Source organism: Amblyraja radiata, chromosome 3 (genome assembly GCF_010909765.2).
Source record: "Amblyraja radiata isolate CabotCenter1 chromosome 3, sAmbRad1.1.pri, whole genome shotgun sequence".
NCBI classification, from domain to species: Eukaryota; Metazoa; Chordata; class Chondrichthyes; order Rajiformes; family Rajidae; genus Amblyraja; species Amblyraja radiata.
The window spans coordinates 59,770,929-59,796,990 of NC_045958.1; the positions used below are offsets into that span (position 1 = coordinate 59,770,929).

The 26,062-nt window shown below is 41.3% G+C and overlaps 1 protein-coding gene across 4 annotated transcripts in view; it reads right to left on the reverse strand.

The window, feature by feature from the left end:
- Positions 1-11,901: 11,901 nt before the first annotated feature.
- rnf38 (ring finger protein 38) overlaps positions 11,902-26,062 on the reverse strand; it is a 158,443-nt gene continuing 144,282 nt past the window's right edge. For all 4 annotated transcript variants that reach the window (XM_033017866.1, XM_033017868.1, XM_033017867.1 and 1 more), the window contains 4 exons: positions 23,890-23,974; positions 19,133-19,254; positions 18,198-18,297; positions 11,902-16,246 (listed from right to left, as the gene is read on the reverse strand). In XM_033017866.1, coding sequence (XP_032873757.1) covers positions 16,184-16,246; positions 18,198-18,297; positions 19,133-19,254; positions 23,890-23,974 — 370 coding nt within the window. In that variant the 3' untranslated portion in view covers positions 11,902-16,183. The remainder of the gene's footprint in view (positions 16,247-18,197; positions 18,298-19,132; positions 19,255-23,889; positions 23,975-26,062) is intronic.

Consider the following 26,062-nt stretch of genomic DNA (forward strand, 5'->3'; position numbering starts at 1 on the left):
ATTCAAAGAAAGCAAACTCAATGCTTGCATTTATTTCAAGAGGGCTTGTATACAAAAACAGGGATGTAATGCTGATGCTCTATAAGACCCTAGGCAGACTAAAATGCTGGAGAAACTCAGCGGGTGAGGCAGCATCTATGGAGCGCAGGAAATAGGTGACGTTTTGGGTCGAGACTCTTCTTCAGACTGATGTGGGGGTGGGGGCGGGAAGAAGAAAGGAAGAGGCGGAGACAGTGGGCTGAGGGAGAGCTGGGAAGGGGAGGGGAAAGAAGGAGAAAGCAAGGACTATCTGAAATTGGAGGTCAATGTTCATACCTCTGGGGTGTAAACTGCCTAAGCAAAATATGAGGAGCTGCTCCTCCAATTTATGATGGGCCTCACTCTGGCCATGGAGGAGGCCCAGGACAGAAAGGTCGGATTCGGAATGGGAGGAGGAATTGAAGTGCTGCGCCACCGGGAATCAGGTTGGTTACTGAGAACCGAGCGGAGGTGTTGGGCGAAGCGATCGCCAAGCCTATGCTTGGTCTCACCGATGTAGAGCAGCTGACACCTGGAGCAGCGGATACAATAGATGAGGTTAGAGGAGGTGCAGGTGAACCTCTGCCGCACCTGGAAACACTGCTTAGGTCCTTGGATGGAGTCAAGGGGGGAGGTAAAGTGACAAGTGTAGCATTTCCTGTGGTTGCAAGGGAAAGTGCCCGGAGAGGGGTTGGTTTTGGTGGGAAGGGACGAATTGATAAGACTATAAGACCCTGTTAAGGCTGCAGTTGGAATATTGTGAGCAATTTTGGGCAACATATCTGAGGATGTGCTGGCTCTGGAGATGGTCCAGAGGTGGTTACAAGAATGATCCAAGGAATGAGTAGGTTAACCTATGCTGAGCATTTGTCGGCCCTGGGCCTGTACTCGGTGGAATTTAGAAGAATGAGGGGGGACCTCATTGAAACATACAGAATAGTGAAAGGTTTGGACAGAGTGGATGTGGAAAGGATGTTTCCACTTGTGGGAGAGTTTGGGACTTGAGGTCATAGCCTCAAAATTAAAGGACTTATTTTAGGAAGGAGGAGAAATGTCCTTAGTCAGAGGGTGGTGAGGAATTCTTTGCCACAGAAGGCTGTGGAGGCCAAGTCAGTGGATATTTTTAAGGCAGAGATAGATTCTTGATTAGTACAGGTGTCAGAGGTTATGGGGAGAAGGCAGGAGAATGGGATTAGGAGGGAGAGGTAGATCAGCCATGATTGAATGGCGGAGTAGACTTGATGGGCCAAATGGCCTAATTCTACCTCTCTTATTCCTTATGATAGCTGCCTCCAATCTGTTATATTTGCTCCTCCAATTCGCTCTACTTGGGGGCCTTAGTACACTCCCCAAAAAGGTGATCATCCCCTATTTATTTCTTAGTTCCACCCATACAAACTCATTAGAGAAATCATCAGTAATGTCATTTCAGACTACTGCCATGACATTCTCCTTAATCAATAAAGCATCACCCCCTCCTCTTTTACCCCCACATCTCTCCTGTACGCGAAACATTAAAATTCCAGCCCTGTCCCTCTTTTAGCCAGGTTTTCGTAATGGTTACAATTTCCCAGTTGTATGAACTTATCCATGCACCGAGTTCATCCGCCTTCCCATCAGGCCTCTCGCATTAAAATAAGTGCAATTCAATTCAACAATCCTTCCTCACTCCATCGTGTCTATTCTGTCCACTGAACTTTCATTACAATCCATGCCGACTTCCAACCTCTCACCTGCCTCCTCAGTCTTGCATTGGATCCCACATCCTAGCAAATCTGAGTTAATTATGCACCTCAGGCAGGGGATCCAATATCCTGACAGACATGTTTGCTAGCGTGCAGCACTAGCAAACCTGCCTGCCGGGATATTGGTTCCCCTGCAGTTCAGGTGCAAATCATCCCCCTTTTAAAGGTCAATCGACAATAGACAATAGGTGCAGGAGTAGGCCATTCGACCCAGCACCGCAATTCAATGTGATCATGGCTGATCATCCCCGATCAATACCCCGTTCCTGCCTTCTCCCCATATCCCCTGACTCCTCTATCTTTGAGAGCCCTAACTAGCTCTCTCTTGAAAGTATCCGGAGAACCGGCCTCCATCACCCTCTGAAGCAGAGAATTCCACAGACTTACTTACTTATTCTTAAATTGTGGCCCCTGGTTCTGGACTCCCCGAACATCGGGAACACGTTTCCTGCCTCTAGCGTGTTCAAACCCTTAACAATCTTATATGTTTCAATAAGATACCCTCTCATCCTTCTAAACTCCAGAGTGTACAAGCCCAGCCGCTCCATTCTCTCAGCAGATGACAGTCCCGCCATCCCGGGAATTAACCTTGTAAACCTACGCTGCACTCACTCACTCAATAGCAAGAATGTCCTTCCTCAAATTAGGGGACCAAAACTGCACACAATACTCCAGGTGTGGTCTCACTAGGGCCCTGTACAACTGCAGAAGGACCTCTTTGCTCCTATACTCGACTCCTCTTGTTATAAAGCCCAACATGCCACTCGTTTTCTTCACTGCCTGCTATACCTGCATGCTTACTTTCATAGACTGATGAACAAGGACCCCCAGATCCCATTGTACTTCCCCTTTTCCCAACTTGATGCTATTTAGATAGTAATCTGCCTTTCTGTTTTTGATACCAAAGTAGATAACCTCACATTTATCCACATTAAACTTTATTTGCCATGCATCTGTCCACTCCCCCAACCTGTCCAAGTCACCCTGCATTCTCATAGCATCCTCCTCACAGTTCACACTGCCACCCAGCTTTGTCATCTGCAAATTTGCTAATGTTACTTTGAATCCCTTCATCCAAGTCATTGATGTATATTGTAAATAGCTGCGGTCCCAGCACCGAGCCTTGCGGTACCCCACTAGTCACTGCCTGCCATTCTGAAAGGGACACTCTGAAAGGTCATCTTTGCTCCAGAAGAGATCCCAATGGTCCAAAAATCTGAATCCCTACCCCTTCACCAACTCCTCAGCCACACATTCATCTGTCCTATGTGGCACATGTGGGGAAGAAGTAAATATAAAGGGCTGTTCACAAAGGGATATTGGTAAAATCAGGACACATCTTTGTGTAGTTTCTGCAAAGCTATTTGAAAAAGAAATGACATATCAAAATCAGTAAACTCATAAATGGAGCAGAAACCCCAATCTCCAATCAAGTGATGGATTTGGACGAGTTCAATTTACTGCACAAAATAGAACTGAATGAGGAAGAATTACTGATGCAGTTCTGAGGGTAATACCAGCTGCCATACAAGGGCACATTCATCGTAACATTTTATTCCCTGCACCTGAAAAACAAATATAGAAGAGGTTTTAGAAGGTATTTGCAAGGATATCCTGAGGTCAATCACAAAGTTTCCACTGCAACATTTTCTCAAGGAAAAATAATGTTTATTTATCGAATCTGGTTACAATTGTTGAGGCCAGAATTTATTAGTCAGCCCGAGTTATCTTCAAAATTGGGGTGAAGCCGGTTGCAATCTGTAATGTGAAGGTGTTCCATTTATGCATCAGTACAATACAAATTAATGAATGCACTACGAAACAATAGTTCAATGGAATAGAAGACTCCACGTACCCTCTCGTGTTGATAGAAATATTCCACTGTACTGTTTACTGTGTGACAACTTAGTTTAGTTTGTCACCAAGGTACAATGAAAAGCTTTTTTTTGTTGCAATTAGGAGTAGATTAGAAAAGAAAGTTGACTGGCTTATTGAGAGGCACATCAGCCAATAAATAGCAAAGGAATAATGGAGCAGCGTTCCTGGTCGAGGATGTGTTGAGAAGTGATATGTTTCCGTGTAAATGTTGAGGCTTTGATTCAAGAGGCTAAGGTGAGGAAGCCGAGCAGAGGGTGACAACAGGTTAAGGTATGATCTGTTGATTTTTATATATAATTGTCCTTAGTGTCTTAGTGGTTTTGGTGTAGGATGGTGGAATGGTCCTTGGTGATCATGACAAAAGGTGCATAGAGAGTAAAAGGGTGATCATCAGAAAAAGATGCAGACAGTGCAGGATTCCCTGAGGCCATTCTCCACAAAAACAGGTATAATAATAATAATAATGGATGGGATTTATATAGCGCCTTTCTAATACTCAAGGCGCTTTACATCGCATTATTCATTCACTCCTCAGTCACACTCGGTGGTGGTAAGCTACTTCTGTAGCCACAGCTGCCCTGGGGCAGACTGACGGAAGCGTGGCTGCCAATCTGCGCCTACGGCCCCTCCGACCACCACCAATCACTCACACACATTCACACACAGGCAAAGGTGGGTGAAGTGTCTTGCCCAAGGACACAACGACAGTATGCACTCCAAGCGGGATTCGAACCGGCTACCTTCCGGTTGCCAGCCGAACACTTAGCCCATTGTGCCATCTGTCGTATAACCTTTTAGATACTCTTGGGGTGGGGGTTGACCGGTCAGGGAAGAGCAGCAATCACGTCTGTGGCTCATGGCCTGCCTCTGAAGCACAGTGGGAAAGGGTGAAGTCAGGCAGAGCTCCAATGATGGGAGACTGACACAAATTGCTGGATTCGTTCAGCAGGTCAGGCAGTGTCTCTGGGGAAAAAGGATGGGTGATGATTCGGGTCGGGACCCTTCTTCAGACTGAAAGTATAGGGGAGGGAATTGGTGGTAACAAAAGGTTAGAATAAAACAGGGATAGCAACAGATGACCAAGGAAAGGTGGAGCCCATAATGGCCCATTGTTGGCCTGGGAAGGGGGGGGGGGGGGGGGGGGGAAGGAATGCAAGGGCTACTTGAAATTAGAGAAATCAATGTTCCTCCCAGTTGGTTGTAAGCTGCCCAAGCAAAATATGAGGTGCTGCAGACAGACAGATTATATGAAAGCAAACAGGACTCCAGGATGGCACAGAAAACATAGGTAGAAAAAATGATAAGATCCTGTAAAGCAAATACAGGGAATTAGGCAAAAGGTTAAAAAGGACTTTGAAGGCAGTAATCTGGGGATTATTCCCTATGCCACTTGTTAGCAAGGGTAGGAATACAAAGATAGGACTGATGAATGTATGGCTCGGGAGTTGGTACAGGGATAGGGTTTCAGAATTTTTGGGATCTCTTCTGGGGCAGAGGTGACCTGTACAATAGGGATGGGTCACATCTGAACTGGAGGGGCATCAACATCCTTGCCGTCAGGTTTGCTGGTGCTACTTGGGATGGTTTCAATTAGAATGGCAGAGGTGTGGGAACCTGAGCAGATGGTCAGCCATTAATTGACTTATTAATTGACAAGTAAATATGCAATGTTTCAAAGATCCAGGCTGCCTGCTTAAAATTCCAAGCCTTCATGCTTAAAAAAAGCTGCCTTCAGTGAGCCACCAGGCAATACAAAAATTACAAGATATTAATTACATGAACACATCGTAAGTTAACCCGTTAAGAGTACGGCACGGGTAAATCAACTGATTCAACACATTTGCACAGTATAACAGTGCATTCAGATCCCTTCACTTTTTCCATATTTTGTTAGTGTACAGCCTTATTTTAAAATGGATTAAATTCATTTTCTTTATCATCAATCTACACACAATACCCCGGAATGAAGGAGCATAAACAGGTGTTTAGAATTTTTGCAATGTAATTAAAAAGAAATAACTGAAATATCACATTTACATAAGTAATCAGACACTCAAAATTGAGCCTAGGTGCATCCTGTTTCCATTGATTATCCTTGAGATGTTTCTACAACTTGATTGGAGTCCACCAGTGGTAAATTAAATTGATTGTACGTGATTTGGAAAGGCACACATCTGTCTATATAAGGTCCCACAGTTGACAGTGCATGTCTGAGTAAACACCAAGCCATGAAGGAATTGTCCATAGACCTCCGAGACAGGATTGTGTCGAGACACAGATCTGGGGAAGGGTATAAAACAATTTCTGCAGCATTGCAAGTCCCGAAGAGCAATGGCCTCCGTCATTCTTAAATAGTTGAACTTCGGAACCAGCAAGGCTTTTCATAGAGCTGTCCGCCCGGCCAAACTGAGCAATCGGGGGAGAAGGGCATTGGTCAGGGAGGTGACCAAGAACCTGACGATCACTCTGACAGAGCTCCAGAGTTCCTTTGTAGAGATGGGAGAGCCTTCCAGAAGCACTCCACCAATCAGGCCTTTATGGTAGAGTGGCCAGACGGAACCCACTCCTCTGTAAAAGGAACATGACTGCCTGCTTGGAGTTTGCCAAAAGGCACCTAAAGGACTCTCTGGTCTGATGAAAGCAAGATTGAACTCTTTGGCCTGAATGTCAAGCGTCACGTCTGGATGAAACACCGCTTATCACCTGGCCAATACCATACCCACAGGGATGCATGGTGGTGGCAGCATCATGCTGTGGGAATGTTTTTCAGTGGCAGGAACTGGGAGACTAGTCAGGATCGAGGGGAAAATGACGGAGCAAATTACAGAGATCCTTGAAAACCTGCTCCAGAGCGTTCAGGGCCTCAGACTGGGGCGGAGGTTCACCTTCCAACAGGACAACTACCCTAAGCACACAGCCAAGACAACGCAGGAGTGGCTTCGTGATAAGTCTGTGAATGTCCTCGAGTGGCCCAGCCAGAGCCCGGACTTGAACCCGATCGAACATCAGTGTAGGAACCTGAAAATAGCTGTGCATCGACGCTCCCCATCCAACCTGACCGAGCTTGCGAAGAACTGCAGAGAAGGATGGGAGAAATTATCCAAATACAGGTGTGCCAAGCTTGTAGCGTCATACCCATGAAGACTTGAGGCTGCAATCACTGCCAAAGGTGCCTCAACAAAGTACTGAGTAAAGGGTCTGAATACTTATGTAAATGAGATATTTCCATTATTTCTTTTTAATTGCTTTGCAAATATTTCTAAACACCTGTTTTCGCTTTTATTATGGGGTATAGTGTGTAGATTGATGATAAAAAATAGAATTTAATCCTATTTAGATTAAGGCTGTAACGTAAGAAAATGTGGAAAAACATTTGAGGGGGGATCTTATAGAAACTTACAAACTTCTTAAGGAGTTGGACAGGCTAGATGCAGGAAGATTGTTCCCGATGTTGGGGAAGTCCAGGACAAGGAGTCACAGCTTAAGGATAGAGGGGAAATCCTTTAGGACCGAGATGAGAAAAACATTTTTCACACAGACGAGTGGCATGTTGGGCTTTATAACAAGAGGAGTCGAGTATAGGAGCAAAGAGGTCCTTCTGCAGTTGTACAGGGCCCTAGTGAGACCACACCTGGAGTATTGTGTGCAGTTTTGGTCCCCTAATTTGAGGAAGGACATTCTTGCTATTGAGTGAGTGAGTGCAGCGTAGGTTTACAAGGTTAATTCCCGGGATGGCGGGACTGTCATCTGCTGAGAGAATGGAGCGGCTGGGCTTGTACACTCTGGAGTTTAGAAGGATGAGAGGGTATCTTATTGAAACATATAAGATTGTTAAGGGTTTGAACACGCTAGAGGCAGGAAACGTGTTCCCGATGTTCGGGGAGTCCAGAACCAGGGGCCACAATTTAAGAATAAGTGGTAAGTCATTTAGAACGGAGACAAGGAAACACTTTTTTCTCACAGAGAGTTGTAAGTCTGTGGAATTCTCTGCTTCAGAGGGTGATGGAGGCCAGTTCTCCGGATACTTTCAAGAGAGAGCTAGTTAGGGCTCTCAAGATAGAGGAGTCAGGGGATATGGGGAGTAAATGTTGAGGCTTTGATTCAAGAGGCTAAGGTGAGGAAGCCGAGCAGAGGGTGACAACAGGTTAAGGTATGATCTGTTGATTTTTATATATAATTGTCCTTAGTGTCTTAGTGGTTTTGGTGTAGGATGGTGGAATGGTCCTTGGTGATCATGACAAAAGGTGCATAGAGAGTAAAAGGGTGATCATCAGAAAAAGATGCAGACAGTGCAGGATTCCCTGAGGCCATTCCCCACAAAAACAGGTATAACCTTTTAGATACTCTTGGGGTGGGGGTTGACCGGTCAGGGAAGAGCAGCAATCACGTCTGTGGCTCTAGGCCTGCCTCTGAAGCACAGTGGGAAAGGGTGAAGTCAGGCAGAGCTCCAATGATGGGAGACTGACACAAATTGCTGGATTCATTCAGCAGGTCAGGCAGTGTCTCTGGAGAAAAAGGATGGGTGATGATTCGGGTCGGGACCCTTCTTCAGACTGAAAGTATAGGGGAGGGAATTGGTGGTAACAAAAGGTTAGAATAAAACAGGGATAGCAACAGATGACCAAGGAAAGGTGGAGCCCATAATGGCCCATTGTTGGCCTGGGAAGGGGGGAAGGAATGCAAGGGCTACTTGAAATTAGAGAAATCAATGTTCCTCCCAGTTGGTTGTAAGCTGCCCAAGCAAAATATGAGGTGCTGCAGACAGACAGATTATATGAAAGCAAACAGGACTCCAGGATGGCACAGAAAACATAGGTAGAAAAAATGATAAGATCCTGTAAAGCAAATACAGGGAATTAGGCAAAAGGTTAAAAAGGACTTTGAAGGCAGTAATCTGGGGATTATTCCCTATGCCACTTGTTAGCAAGGGTAGGAATACAAATATAGGACTGATGAATGTATGGCTCGGGAGTTGGTACAGGGATAGGGTTTCAGAATTTTTGGGATCTCTTCTGGGGCAGAGGTGACCTGTACAATAGGGATGGGTCACATCTGAACTGGAGGGGCATCAACATCCTTGCCGTCAGGTTTGCTGGTGCTACTTGGGATGGTTTCAATTAGAATGGCAGAGGTGTGGGAACCTGAGCAGATGGTCAGCCATTAATTGACTTATTAATTGACAAGTAAATATGCAATGTTTCAAAGATCCAGGCTGCCTGCTTAAAATTCCAAGCCTTCATGCTTAAAAAAAGCTGCCTTCAGTGAGCCACCAGGCAATACAAAAATTACAAGATATTAATTACATGAACACATCGTAAGTTAACCCGTTAAGAGTACGGCACGGGTAAATCAACTGATTCAACACATTTGCACAGTATAACAGTGCATTCAGATCCCTTCACTTTTTCCATATTTTGTTAGTGTACAGCCTTATTTTAAAATGGATTAAATTCATTTTCTTTATCATCAATCTACACACAATACCCCGGAATGAAGGAGCATAAACAGGTGTTTAGAATTTTTGCAATGTAATTAAAAAGAAATAACTGAAATATCACATTTACATAAGTAATCAGACACTCAAAATTGAGCCTAGGTGCATCCTGTTTCCATTGATTATCCTTGAGATGTTTCTACAACTTGATTGGAGTCCACCAGTGGTAAATTAAATTGATTGTACGTGATTTGGAAAGGCACACATCTGTCTATATAAGGTCCCACAGTTGACAGTGCATGTCTGAGTAAACACCAAGCCATGAAGGAATTGTCCATAGACCTCCGAGACAGGATTGTGTCGAGACACAGATCTGGGGAAGGGTATAAAACAATTTCTGCAGCATTGCAAGTCCCGAAGAGCAATGGCCTCCGTCATTCTTAAATAGTTGAACTTCGGAACCAGCAAGGCTTTTCATAGAGCTGTCCGCCCGGCCAAACTGAGCAATCGGGGGAGAAGGGCATTGGTCAGGGAGGTGACCAAGAACCTGACGATCACTCTGACAGAGCTCCAGAGTTCCTTTGTAGAGATGGGAGAGCCTTCCAGAAGCACTCCACCAATCAGGCCTTTATGGTAGAGTGGCCAGACGGAACCCACTCCTCTGTAAAAGGAACATGACTGCCTGCTTGGAGTTTGCCAAAAGGCACCTAAAGGACTCTCTGGTCTGATGAAAGCAAGATTGAACTCTTTGGCCTGAATGTCAAGCGTCACGTCTGGATGAAACACCGCTTATCACCTGGCCAATACCATACCCACAGGGATGCATGGTGGTGGCAGCATCATGCTGTGGGAATGTTTTTCAGTGGCAGGAACTGGGAGACTAGTCAGGATCGAGGGGAAAATGACGGAGCAAATTACAGAGATCCTTGAAAACCTGCTCCAGAGCGTTCAGGGCCTCAGACTGGGGCGGAGGTTCACCTTCCAACAGGACAACTACCCTAAGCACACAGCCAAGACAACGCAGGAGTGGCTTCGTGATAAGTCTGTGAATGTCCTCGAGTGGCCCAGCCAGAGCCCGGACTTGAACCCGATCGAACATCAGTGTAGGAACCTGAAAATAGCTGTGCATCGACGCTCCCCATCCAACCTGACCGAGCTTGCGAAGAACTGCAGAGAAGGATGGGAGAAATTATCCAAATACAGGTGTGCCAAGCTTGTAGCGTCATACCCATGAAGACTTGAGGCTGCAATCACTGCCAAAGGTGCCTCAACAAAGTACTGAGTAAAGGGTCTGAATACTTATGTAAATGAGATATTTCCATTATTTCTTTTTAATTGCTTTGCAAATATTTCTAAACACCTGTTTTTGCTTTTATTATGGGGTATAGTGTGTAGATTGATGATAAAAAATAGAATTTAATCCTATTTAGAATAAGGCTGTAACGTAAGAAAATGTGGAAAAACATTTGAGGGGGGATCTTATAGAAACTTACAAACTTCTTAAGGAGTTGGACAGGCTAGATGCAGGAAGATTGTTCCCGATGTTGGGGAAGTCCAGGACAAGGAGTCACAGCTTAAGGATAGAGGGGAAATCCTTTAGGACCGAGATGAGAAAAACATTTTTCACACAGAGAGTGGTGAATTTCTGGAACTCTCTGCCACAGAAGATAGTTGAGGCCAGTTCATTGGCTATATTTAAGAGGGAGTTAGATGTGGCCCTTGTGGTTAAAGGGATCAGGGGGTATGGAGAGAAGGCAGGTACAGGATACTGAGTTGGATGATCAGCCATGATCATATTGAATGGCGGTGCAGGCTCGAAGGGCCGAATGGCCTACTCCTGCACCTATTTTCTATGTTTCTAAACTGAAGGGATCTGAATACTTTCTGAATGCACTGTATATCCTGGAGTCAAATCATAGTATAAATATATCTGTAAATCCCTGAAAATCGTTTCTCAAGCAGTTTCTATTTCATGCATTTGCATTTTTGTTTCTATTATATACAGTCCAACCACTATACACTGCACCTTTATATATTTCAGACATAATCGGGGTTATCATGTACCCCAAGGTATATGCATTTCATTGCAATAGAGGGTAAAGTGTGCGGTCCTCTATGCCTGGGCATATTATGTTGTTGTAGGGTACTCGTGCTAAGATTTATAAAGAAACATTATTGGGTTAAATGAGTGGGCAGTATTATGGCAAATGCAATGTAATATATGAAAATAAGGAGTCATAAGAATGGGTGCCTATTGGAGCAATGCTCCAATTAATTAATGTCAGTAGACCCGATACTTTGTGGGAGTTACCATGTGGAACAGCATCCCAAATGCGAGGCCATGTGTGCGCAGGTGTCTCTCAGATAGTCACTGTTATGCATCTTTCTTCTGCTGTGTAGAGATATGATTGTTCTCAGCTTGTCCGCAATTATTAAAGGGCCAGAGGGAGACAGCAATACTCCCAGCATATCCTTCTTCAGACGTTTCGACCCGAAACTTCACTTTTTCCTTTTATCCAGAGATGCTGCCTGACCCGCTGAGTTACTCCAGCATTTTGTCTATCTTTGGTGTAAACCAGCATCTGCAGTTCTTTCCTACACTCCTTGTACTGTAACTAGTTTTGTCTTTGTGGAATGACATGCGCTTAAACAATTTTACTGCTTCTAAAGTTCCCTTTTGGACCTCACCAGTTTTCAAGGTTTCTATTTAATCTCCAAATGGAAAATCATACAACTAAAATTTTAGACGTATGGCAAGAAATAATAATAGAACATTTAGGTTGAAAGATTAATTTAACACTTTGAATAAAATTAAGACTACCAAAGTATACATCATACATTTATTAAATGAACAACCCTCTCAACTTCAAAATTGGGCACAGGGATTAAAAATAAAAAATCATTGCACTACTTAGTAAAGCATTACTAGTAACTTCCATAAAAAATGTACAAATTTTGTTAAAAATTTATCAAGCTTTCAAATGATTTGGTTACAGATAGATTTATAATACAACACTGAAAACTACTTGTCATGTTAAATGATAGAATATATGAATGATTTAATTAAATGCTCAAAAGCCTCCAAAAAATGTAACTTGCTTTTTTACTGATTCATCAGCAATTTTTAAACATATAGTGGCAAATGAGGTAACAGTATATGTACCAAATAAAAATCCCGCTAAAAAAATGTTCATTAAGACCTAAAGATGACCCAGATTGTATGTGCTTCAGGTTTTACTTCCCCTAGAAATTTAGGCTGCCGTTGAAACCCCATCTTCAATATCACACTTTTAAGACGTTACCCCAAATGTTGCTGCATTTAGAACAAACTTCTTTAAAAAAAAAAGGATCAGTATGGAAATCCTTTTGAAGGTTAACAGTCTAGCTTTAAACTCTTGGTTTCTTGAAATAATGACCAAAACCTGGGGTATCACTAGGTCTTTGTGATATTTGTTTACAATTAACAGAAATTTCAAAATGTTACCTAAAACGGCATGCAAAACATTTTAAAAAATGGTGAGCCGGACACATTGATAAACCCAATATTTGTGGGGTCAACCAACACAACAGATCCTACTGCAAGTTGTTGCTTCCCTTACATCATACAGACTGTGGGATTAAATACAAAATGCGCATTACAGTTCATGGCAGTAATAGCTCAGCATGAATCCCCATTCCCACCCAAACCAACCCCAGCTGGGCAGATGCAGCCACGGCCAGTATGAGTTTGCTTGAATCACATGCACATGTACTTAAAACACACTGACCACAGAAAGCAAAGTCTGCACACATCTGTCCTACAGTCTCCATGCAAAAATAAGAAACATTTTAAAAGTGGTTAAGCATTAAGAGTGCAACAATTAACTTTGCCAATAACCAGACCTAAATTGTTACTTTGCTTCCTCTCTGACTCCAATTTCCATATGAAGATTAAATGAAAGCTATTCTCTCCAAATAAAATAATTCCAATCTGATCTCATTAATTCTGCCATGAGTGTTACAATTAATTATGATGACACAACAATAATGAATCTTTAAAAATAACTATTGGCAGCGCCACTTAACCTAAATATCATCATTCAGATGATGCTATGTTCAGCATCAGTATGTCTCAGCATTATAGTAGCGGTGAATTATAAGCACAAAAACGGATTTAACACTGGTTCAAATAATATCAGGAATTAGTAATCATGCAGGAAAAAAAGTGTCACACAGTGCTTCTGTACATTCTGGAGCATGGCACTACAAATGTCTGATAGTGTAGTGCCTTGGGATATTTAAGACTACTACAAGGAATGCACAAAACGAACGAATAACCAAAAGCTCAACTATAATTAAAGGTACATTCAAGATCTTCAAATCAGAAAGGAAATTATGTATTAAAAGAATAAAAGATAACACTATTCATACTATCAGTTGTACATATCTTATATCTTTAAAATTTTGCACGTCCATTATCACTACACTAATACCTTGTATACTGAATTATAATAATCCAGTGTGCCTAAGAGGCCCGTATTTACAAATTTTCTTCCATGATTCTATAAATAATTTAAAGAAGGAAAATGTATCGAGAACACATCAAGAATTTTTAAATTTAGCTCACCCTGGTTCTAATTTATAAATTCTTCCTGCAATATTTACAATCTTTGGCTGTGCTTTTACATATCTTGCTTCTACTCAAGAATTACACATTGCATTTGGCCTGATGAGGAAGTCATGATGAAAAATATTTATTGTACACATGTAACTGAATAGTGATAATGATGATAATGATATCATCTTTTTCTGCATTTTCGACCGTCTCAAGCTTCAAAGTATTGGCCTTTCAAAGTATTGGATACACTTTAAGAGAAACAGTCTTCAAATCTAGAACATTAACAAAACTATAAAAAGTAATACCAGTTGCTAATATTTGGTGTGCAGATATAATTTGCTAGCTTTTTGCTTGTATATTGTTGATATCTCCAAGTTCTAATGACTCCAATTTCATAGAATGTTTCAATACTGATATGTTATTGATGTCAATACTCCACCACAAATCATTATTAAGTCACAACTACAACTGAGGTCGAAGGCGAGAAGTCAATTAAGGTTTCAATTTTTAGACCATTGTTATTAAATGAAATAATAACCACATATGGAAATTAAATTTGTTTCCATTCTGTATCCAGTTTAAGTAACAAGCAGTTATAAGCCAGGTCTGGTCTGTTGCAACACCAGGCTCTCAATTCATCCCAACAATCTAAATCAAAAACATAAACTGTCTGGTGTATGTTAGATTATTAAATAATTACAGTAAATTACAAGTTGCATCCTAAAGTGAGAATTTATAAACCAATTGATTGCAATCTTTGCTTCAACCAAATGTTAGTGAATTTTTATTAGCAAAATATTAAAAATCTACAAGAATAATCAATATTGATTTACTGTAAATGACTACTGAGTCGATTACAATCTTGAAGGATCAAAGAAAAGGAGGCATGAAATTTCTTCAATCCAAATCTGCTTTAGATCTTCTCCAAATGTTTTTATTCAGCGGTTGGCCCCTATTTCGTACTATAAAAATAGTAATTTCGCAATTTTTCTTTTACAAAATTTGTTAAAAATTGAATCAAATACCACAAACTGTTGATTATAATTTGGTTACCACTTAATAGACCTAATAACTGCTCGGTTCTTTCCTACAAATTTTAAATGAAAATCCCAAGCATTGTGACTTGGGCACTTATATATGCAAATAACTTTATTGGGGTTTATTTGCAGATATGGGGAAATTACTACTCAGGCTAATAGTAAAAATTATAGAGCGTTGTCAAGAGAAAGAACTAAAATACTTAAGATGGAGAACATTTTATTTGATCACAAAGGTGGAGCTGAAGGCAGTAGAATGCCTAATAGTGCTGTGCTGTGGTCAATCAGAAAGTTTGAAAGAAACAATAATTAATATTGTGCTAGGACGGATGCAACATGGAAGCATTCATTAAGATCAGAAGATAAAATGGAGAAATGTCTCTTTTTAAGTAGCAAAATAACTGAACAAATCAGGTTAGGTCTTAAGGTGCTTATCGGAATATTTTGCACAATGGGTGGCCTATGTTATCAGATTGGCCAGTAATTTCAGTCACATATAATATTATTATACAACACCCAGCTTTCAAACCCCTTTGTCATTCTGCTTACAGAATTTACATTCATTATACGTCACTGGACAGCAAAGTATTTCACTAAGTAGATACTTAGTATTAACAAGCAGATACTTGTTTTGTACTTTGGGTTACAATATACCATTTTACAGATCAACATATTTCTTGACTATTCATTTATCTAATTCATTGACTAATTTTTTATCATATGGTTTTCCAATTTGCCATTATACAATACTGAGGGGTAACTGGCTGATAAAATTTACATAATTGCTGCACCCTTAACTTACAGTGTGCAACTGCAAACAGAAAGATACAAACCAGTGTACAGTACTAGTACTGTATAAATAACTATACATTTCAGCATAATTAAGACTACACACATACAACTCACATCATGCCAGTACTTAAGTTTATCTGACAAAGTACATGTGGCTAGAATACTTGCACACCTACAATCACTCTCACTCACAGTACCTGAAGGCTCTAAGGTAGACTGCTAAAATTGTTGAACTAATATATATATATATATAATATAAAATAATATATATATATATATATATATATATATATATAATATATAACACACACACACATATACATGTGTGTGTTAAATATATAAAAGCACACATGCTAAAAGATCACATCCACTGTAATCCTGCAGCAATACCCGGAATGATCACACAAAAAAGGGAATGTTAGTGCACACACAAATTAAGCTGAAAAAAATTCTTTGGAGTTCCAATCACACTGTTAGTATAACAATCCCATAATTGTTCAATGTGAAGACTATATAAGCTTTATAAATCATTAAATCACACAGTGCAAAGGGAGGTCAAATAACTGCATCACATCATGACCCTTAATGTAAAGGGAAGGCTGGAAGCCACAATAGGCATGTTCAATGGATAGTTCATTCATATGCAACAAGGAACAACCAAATTTGTGCTATTAAACTGGTCTCATTCTGAATCACGGTGAACTTCTGAAGCATCTGCTCGACAAATTGGACACGTACGATTGGCCTGCGGAAGTAAAAAGAAACATCATGATTTATATATTGGCATTAGATTTTGAAGAAATTAAAGTATATATAAAGATTGACACTAATCTTGTCTTGCTGGACCTATCTGCCGCCTTCGATACAGTGGACCATGGAATTTTAATTTCCAGACTACAGCACCAAGTGGGCATTTGTGGCAGTGCCCTGGGATGGTTCAGGTCCTATCTGGCAGACAGAACCATGCGGGTAAGCCTTGCTGGCTTTGAATCCTCCTCCACTCCCTTGGTATATGGGGTTCCACAGGGCTCAATTTTAGGGCCCCTGCTCTTCTCCTTATACCTACTTCCTCTGGGCTCAATTTTAAGAAGGCATGGCATCTCCTTTCACTTTTATGCGGATGATAGCCAGTTATATATGCCACTCAGGAAAGAGGAAGACTATTCTTTAAAATCACTTCTGTCTTGTCTTGAGGACATTAAGTCCTGGATGGCCTTAAACTTTCTGGGACTTAATGAAGAGAAGACAGAGGTGATTTTGTTTGGCCCCAATGGCTGCCGTGAACCTCCCTTTGTTGACTTGGGTCCACTGGCATTGTCTGTAAAGCCAACCGTCTTGAACCTGGGTTTTAGGATGGACGGTGATTTTAAACTAGACAAACAAATAGGCGCGGTGGTTAAGTCCAGCTTCTTTCACCTAAGGAAGCTGGCAAAGGTGAAGCCCATTCTCGAGCGGGAGCATTTTGAAACAGTAATCCATGCCTTTATTACATCTAGGCTGGATTACTGTAACGCACTCTACTCTGGAGTCGCACGAGCTTCATTGGCTCGTCTCCAGCTTGTTCAAAATGCTGCCGCTCGCCTTTTGACTGGAACTCGAAAGAGGGAGCACATTACGCCAATTTTGGCCTCCCTACACTGGCTCCCAGTGCACTTTCGAGTTCATTTCAAAATTATTTTATTTGTTTTTAAATCGTTGAATGGGCTCGCCCCGCCTTACCTCTCTGAGCTGCTCCACCTATATGCTCCTGCCCGGTGCCTCAGGTCAGCTGATCAGCTGCTCCTTGAGGTACCAAGGTCTAAGCGGAAGCTCAGAGGGGATAGAGCCTTTTCTGTTGCTGCTCCGGCACTCTGGAACACCTTGCCGTTGCACATCAGACAGGCCCCCTCACTGTCCATCTTCAAATCCTCCCTAAAAACATATTTTTATTCTTTGGCTTTCGACACTGGCTGAGGCATTGCTCCTGTTTTTAGTGCTTTTAATGTCTTTTAATTTTTAGTGTGTTTTTTATAGTCCTTCGTTTTACGGTTTTTAATGGTTTTTAATTGTTTGTAATAGCTTTTTGTTCATGATTTCTCATGTACAGCACTTTGTGGCAACTGTAGTTGTTTAAAGTGCTTTATAAATAAAGTTATTATTATTATTATATGAACGCTGGTCCCAAACACCCAAGTCTTGCATAGGTAGATCTTGAGCAGATTGCAACATGACTTAATGTAAGTCTGCAGCATAACACATTATGAACACGAACTATATTTGGATTTTTCCTTCATAAACAAATCAGGAATTCAATTTTGTGACAGTTGTATCAACGATTTATACTTCACTATGATAGTGGAATTATCCGATTATTATTTTAAATAATAGAGATAAATGGAGCGGTCAAAATTACTTCAGTTAATTTAATAAACTCGTTCATATGATATTCTTTTTCTTGTTATGGCAACAAAGAATATAAATGTATTTCTTGAAATAAATGTACAAATATTACAGATTTGCCAAACTCAGTCGCACTTAAAATATTAAATGAATTTAGACTTTTGTTACTACAAATTACACTAAATAATTAATACTATGTAGATATTATTGCAATATTATTTCAACATCTTGCATTATAAAATGCTAAAAACAAATTATGATAATATTTTAGAGAATAAGACATCAGGTCCAAGCACATGGTTACAAAGTCATTTTACCTTCAACCATTTGTCGACACACTTGGCATGAAACTCATGGTTGCAGGGTAAGACTCTAAGTAGTTGTCTTGACTCAAAATCACACATGCACACAACGCATCTGTATGAACAATGGAAGACAAAATTATTGCAGATTGCACCAGCAGATTGTGTCAGAACTTTCAACTATGGGGACTGGATTGACATTGTGCAAAAAGGAGGCAGGGTCTACCTTCCAATCTCTGACATAACCCTCTCAATTGTTGGTTTTAATACATCATACGACAATGCCCTCGCCTTCAATAAAAATTGCATACATTCCTTCCCCAACTGCTATCTTCTCTTTCCCCTTCTCTTATCCCTAAATCTTTGACATAATCCTAAATCAAATTAGGGTTGCTAACAACCCCACACACCCCAGTTGATTGCTGCAGCTTCCAGCTATTACTTCCCTTACTTGGCCAATTATACGCTTGTACGGTGTATTAGTGAAAAAGAGAAGGAAGCAGTAACGTCAGTCTGATCCCCAGTTTTGATGTCATCTTTGGCTCTTAATAATGCCTTTCCGTCATCTCCACAAACAGCAGTGCCAAATCTCAACCACATCTCAAGAATACAAATTAGTATCAGGGGTACCAAGATTCATATATTTATTCAAATAGATGTCTTCTATATTGAAGATAGGTACAAAATGCTGGAGTAACTCAGCGGGACAGGCAGCATCCCTGGAGAAAAGAATAGGTGACGTGAGCTACTCCAGCATTTTGTATCTATATTCAGTGTAAACCAGCATCTGCAGTTCCTTCCTACACTCTTCTTTATTGATCTTTTGCATTAATGATAACATTGAGATGACAAATAAAACTAATTGCTTCAGGGCTCTCCAAGTGGAAGAATTCTTGGTATCAGTTGAAGGGTTAAATAGTCTCACTATGAATTATATCAGAAATACTTACAATGTTTGCTCCGACTGGTGGTTGTTAAGGTTAAATCTATATGATGGAAGTTGTTCAATGTCTGCTTTAGTAAGTCCCCGCGGTTTGGCTTCTCCCAGTCTTTCTGCCAGGTTAAGAAGTGCCTTTATTCAAAGTAAACATATTAGTAATGAATGCTTGAAATTAAATGTGAACTCTTAGCTCTTGAGCAATATTATGTAAGGATGCCTAATTGTTAGGAATATATGTTTTTGTGTAAGTATGGAAACAGTTGTATCTATAAAGCACATAAGATATTTCACTGTGTTTAAAGTATATTATCAAACTACTATTAAACATGTTTATTTTCTGTTTTATAGCTTGCCAAATATTTATTTTAGACTAATGTTTGCTTAGACATTATACAAGCACAAAGAAAATCTCAAAATCAGAAAAAATGTTTCTAAAATGCGGTATTATCCTGCAATCCGAGGCCAAAAATGCCAGCAATTTCTTCCCACATTTTCCACTGTTCATATCCCTTTATTATCACCTGTTCCACAGCCAACAATGTACCATTGTGGGCTCCACCTTTCCTTGGTCATCGGTGCCTGTTCTGATTTGTTTTGTACATTTTCATACCTCTATTTTCCTATTTCCTGACTCTCGGTCTGAAGAAAGGTCAAGCGCAAAACGCCACCTATTCGTTTTCTCCATAGATGCTGCTTGACGCAGATGCAGTATAATGTGGATAAATGTGAGGTTCTCCATTTTGGTGGCAAAAACAGGAAAGCAGACTATTATCTAAATGGTGGCCGACTAGGAAAAGGGGAGATGCAGCGAGACCTGTGTGTCATGGTACACCAGTCATTGAAAGTGGGCATGCAGGTGCAGCAGGCAGTGAAGAAAGCGAATGGTATGTTAGCTTTCATAGCAAAAGGATTTGAGTATAGGAGCAGGGAGGTTCTACTGCAGTTGTACAGGGTCTTGGTGAGACCACACCTGGAGTATTGCGTACAGTTTTGGTCTCCAAATCTGAGGAAGGACATTATTGCCATAGAGGGAGTGCAGAGAAGGTTCACCAGACTGATTCCTGGGATGTCAGGACTGTCTTATGAAGAAAGACTGGATAGACTTGGTTTATACTCTCTAGAATTTAGGAGATTGAGAGGGGATCTTATAGAAACTTACAAAATTCTTAAGGGGTTGGACAGGCTAGATGCAGGAAGATTGCTCCCGATGTTGGGGAAGTCCAGGACAAGGGGTCACAGCTGAAGGATAAGGGGGAAATCCTTTAAAACCGAGATGAGAAGAACTTTTTTCACACAGAGAGTGGTGAATCTCTGGAACTCCCTGCCACAGAGGGTAGTCGAGGCCAGTTCATTGGCTATATTTAAGAGGGAGTTAGATGTGGCCCTTGTGGCTAAGGGGATCAGAGGGTATGGAGAGAAGGCAGGTACGGGATACTGAGTTGGATGATCAGCCATGATCATATTGAATGGCGGTGCAGGCTCGAAGGGCCGAATGGCCTACTCCTGCTCCTAATTTCTATGTTTCTATGTTTCTATGTTGACCCGCTGAGTTACTCCAGCATTTTGTGTCTATATTCTACATATATGTCAATATAATTTTACCACCCATTTGTATTGATGGATCCTCAAAAATATAGCAGTAAATGCAAACGCTCTGTTGGAAACAGGTTTTGAGATGGTTTGCTTTTAAAAATGGCACATTTATAAAGGCCAGAAAGACCTTTATAGCTACTCTTTCCTCAATTTTTTTTTATTCCATAAAACTCTTTCAGTGGTATCTTACCATCATCATTCTCTGTAGTCTGTTCTTGCTTCCATACCTACAGTGCCCTCCATAATGTTTGGGACAAAGACCTATCATTTATTTATTTGCCTCAGTACTCCACAATTTGAGATTTATAATAGAATAAATCACATGTGGTTAAAGTGCACACTGTCAGATTTTAATAAAGGCCATTTTTATACATTTTGGCTTCACCATGTAGCTATTACAACAGTGTTTATACATGGTCGCCCCAGTTCGGAGCACCATAATGTTTGGGACACAGCAATGTCATGTAAATGAAATTAGTCATGTTTAGTATTTTGTTGCATATCCTTTGCATGTAATGACTGCTTGAAGTCCGCGATTCATGGACATCACCAGTTGCTTGGTGTCTTCTCTGGTGATGCTCTGCCAGGCCAGTATTGCAGCCATCTTTAGCTTTTGATTGTTTTGGGGGCTAGTCCCCTTCAGTTTTTTCTTCAGCATATAAAAGGCATGCTCAATTGGGTTCAGATCGGGTGATTGACCATGTTTTAGCTTTGAAAAACTCCTTTGTTGCTTTAGCAGTACGTTTGGAATCATTGTCTTGCTGTAGAATGAACTGCCGCCTCCCAATGAATTTTGAGGCATTTGTTTGAACTTGAGCAGATAGGATGTGTCTATACACTTCAGAATTCATTATGCTACTACCATCAGCAGTTGTATCATCAATGAAGTTGGGGTGGAAGATTGCAACCTTCACGTGGTCCGCCCTGTTTCGACGAATGCAATCAACCCGGCGTGCACAATCAAATAAGATCAAATAGAACAAGTTGTCCTATAACTTTAGTCTGTGCAAGCCAAACGCAACTGAACTGAACTTTATTTATAGAGCACTTTAAAAACAACCACTGTTGCAACAAAGTGGCTGTACATGACTAATCATAAACATAAAACAAAACAATAAAAATATTAAAAGACAGTAAAAACAATAAAAAACAATAGAAACACTAAAACAGGAGCAAAGTCTCATGCAGGGTCGAAAGCCAAGGAATAGAAAAGGGTTTTAAGATTAGTTTTGAAAATGGACAGTGAAGGGGCCTGTCTAATGTGCAAAGGTAGAGTGTTCCATAATGTCGGAGCAGCAACAGAGAAGGCTCTATCCCCTCTGAGCTTCCGCTTAGACCTCGGTACCTCCAGGAGCAGCTGATCAGCTGACCTGAGGCACCGAGCAGGAGCGTAGGGATGAAGCAGCTCAGAGAGGTAAGGCGGGGCGAGACCATTTAAAGATTTAAAAACAAATAAAAGAATCTTAAAATGAACTCTAAAGTACACAGGCAGCCAGTGGAGGGAGGCCAGAATAGGCGTTATGTGCTCCCTCTTACGTGTTCCAGTTAAAAGGCGAGCAGCAGCATTCTGAACCAACTGGAGACGTGCAAGGGAAGATCGGCTAACTCCAAAATAAAGTGCGTTACAGTAATCCAGCCGAGACGTGATGAAGGCATGGATTACTGTTTCAAAATGCTGTCGTTCAAGAATGGGCTTCACCTTTGCCAGCTGCCTTAAGAAGAAGATCAATGAAGATAAGTGAGCCAGTACCTTCAGCAGCCATACGTGCCCAGGCCATAACATCTCCACCACTGTGTTTCACAGATGAGGTGGTATACTTTGGATCTTGGGCAGTTCCTCCTTTGCTCTTGCCATCACTCTGATATAAGTTAATCTTCGTCTCATCTGTCCACAAGACCTTTTTCCAGAACTATGGTTGCTCTTTTAAGTACTTCTTGGCAAACTTTAACCTGGCCATCCTATTTTTGCGGCTAACCAGTGGTTTGTATCTTGCAGTGTAGCCTCTGTATTTCTGTTCATGAAGTCTTCTGTGGACAGTGGTCATTGACAAATCCACACATGACGCCTGAAGAGTGTTTCTAATCTGTCGAACACGTGTTTGGGGATTTTTCTTTATTATAGAGAGAATTCTTCTGTCATCAGCTGTGGAAGTCTTCCTTGGCCTGCCAGTCCCTTTGTGATTAGTAAGCTCATAAATGCTCTCTTTCTTCTTAATGATGTTCCAAACAGTTGATTTTGGTAAGCCTAAGGTTTGGCTGATGTCTCTAACAGTTTTATTCTTGTTTCTCAGTCTCATAATGGCTTCTTTGACTTTCTTTGGCACAACTTTGGTCCTCGTGTTGATAAAGAGCAATAAAAGTTTCCAAAGGTGATGGAAAGACTGGATTAAAGACTAGGTGCTGAGAGCTCTCCAAATACCTGCATTAAGGAGGCAATTAAACACACCTGAGCAATTAGAGACACCCGTGAAGCATGTGTCCCAAACATTATGGTGCCCTGATTTGATTTGAAACACTAGCATCTTGTAGATTTCCTTTATTCAGTCCAGTATCCATCATGTTAACTTTTATTGTTTGTTCATAAAATAAAACACAAACTATGATTTAAGATCCTCATTTCTCAAATTTTCTACTCATACATGTCATTTTCCTATTTCAATTTTCGTTATTAAAATTAACAAGGCATTTCTTTTTATTAGATTATTAAGTTTTTACCCAAGAAATAACAATAGTTAAAATTATTCTACTTTACTAGTCTGTTGCTTTTACAGATTATATCATAAACTCATGGAGTCTGACAGCGTGGAAACAGGACCTTCAGCCCTACTTTCCCACACCGGCCAACATGTCCCATCTACACTAGTCCTATCTACCTGCGTTTGGCCCACATTCCTCTAAACTTGTCCTATCCATGTGCCTGTCTAAATGTTTCTTTAAAGATTTTTAAGATTAAAGATATCTTTAAATTGTCTGTACACCTAACAAAATAAAAGAATGTCCCCATATTCTAACTATCCTACTGCAAAAATGCATTTGACCCGTGTTCCATGGTTTGCTTCGCTATTGTTCCCCATTTTGATCTTGAAGGCAAGATTATTTTTTTCTCCGCATCCTTTCATCATAAATTATTTCTCCTATAACTTCCATGGTTTCAGCAAAATGCATATTACTAACCTCGTAATTTTCCACTTCGCCATCCTCCACATCCAATTCCAAACTAAAAGCTGGTCCCACCGTAGGTGGCACTGGAAGCATTGATCTGCAATGAACAATTAGGTTTTTAGTTTGAATAGCAAAAAAACACTTTCTATATGTAACAGGGTTATAAAAATAAAATGTACATTGTAGATTTCATTCTATTACATCTATAATATTTTATATTAGTTTTGGGAAATATGAATAGCCAACTGAAATACTCATTTTCCATCAAAAGGAACATGGTGGTCCAGTGAACGTGCACACAGATCTTCACTTCACATACCTGATTTATATTAAAAATATCTCCCTCTCAGAGGATTTTCAAGTCTCTTTATCTAGATTCAAAGTAGCCTTAAATCAGTAGCATAATGTCACCTGGTATTTGTGATTAATGAACCAGAAATCCAGAACAGTTCAGATCTTTAGATTATTACAAGTTAATAAAATGGAGAGATCTGAGGAACATGCAACTGGATCCTCGACTTCCTGACCAACAGATCCCAATCAGTGAGGATAGGGGACAAATCATCTTCCACGATAATCCTCAACCAGGAAGCGTTCTTAGCCTTCCTCTTTAATCCTTGTGCACCCACGACTGTGCAACCATGTACAAATCTAATTCAATTTTCAAATTCGCAGATAACACAACCATTTGTGGGCCGGATATCAAATAATGATGAGAAGGAGTACAGCAGGGGTTGGCAACGTATGGCCTCCGGGCCTAATGCGGCCTGTAACCCAAAATCATCCGGCCCGCAGGCGTATTTTTTTTCCCCGCATTTATCCGTCCCGCAGACTTCTGTCATCTCCGGTACCTCCCGGGCCCAAAGCCGCGGTGACGCAAGGAGAACTGCGCTGGCGGCCGCAATGGCACCAACCTCTGGCTGTACCGCAGCCTGCACAGGGCCGCCGACACGGCGCACGCCTTCTGTGTCTGGGCTTCACTGTGATGTCAATAGGCCGGGGACGAGTGAGTATTTGAGCCACTGCCTTCAGGACAGAGCCAAGGCAATGGTCCGTAGGTACGCCATGTTCATGAGCGGCCGTAACTAGGGGCCAGTGCTCCGGGTGGCGTCCTCGAAGGGGCGGGATCTATGTGAATACGTGATTCGATGGCTGCCATCCGGGGCGGGATCCATGTACACGTGATAGATGTGGCCCGCCATCCGCTCACAGACATGTGTCCTGGCCCATATGCAGAACAAGGTTGCTGACCCCTGGAGTACAGGAAGGAGATTGAGAACCTCGTGTCCTGGTGTCGAGTCAATAACCTTTCTCTCAATGTCAGTAAGACAAATTCGTTAGTAATCAACTTCAGGAAACAAAGCGGTACACATACCACAATCAGCATTGACGATGCTGAAGTAGGGATGGTTGAAGACTTCAAATTCCTAGGAGTCAATTTCAACAACTTCTCCTGGACCACCCATATTGAAGCAACAACCAAGAAAGCACACCAATGCCTCTATTTCCTCAGAAGGCTGGCATGTCCCCTACAACTCTCACCAACATCTACAGATGCACAATAGAAAGCATTTTATCAGGATGCATCACAGCTTGGGTTCGGAACAGCTCCATCCAAGACTGCAAAGAATGTCAGTGAATTGTGAACGCATCACACAAACCAACCTCCCTTCTATTGACTTAATTTATACCTCATGCTGCCTTGGCAAGGCCAGCAGCATAATCAAGGACGAGTCGCACCCTGGTCACTCCCTCTTCTTCCCTCTCCCATCTGGCAAAAGGTACAGAAGTGTGAAAATGCACACCACCAGATTCAGGGACAGTTTCTTCCCAGCTGTTATCAGGCAACTGAATCATCCTCCCACAACCAGAGAGCAGTGCTGAACTACTATCTACCTCTTTGATGACCCTAGGACTATCCTTGATCGGACTTTGTTGGCTTTGCTTTGCACTAAATGCTATTCCCTTATCAGGTATCTACAGTATACACTGTAAATGGCTCGATTGTAATAATGTATCGTCTTTCTGCTGACTGGTTAGCATGCAACAAAAGCTTTTGACTTTACCTCAGTACACGTGACAATAAACTAAACTGAACTGATGCATTTCAACTACTAAAAGCAGGAACTGACAGGCTGCTCTATGTTTCTTGGACAGCAGTGAGCTTTGGGAAAGCATTGCTGGC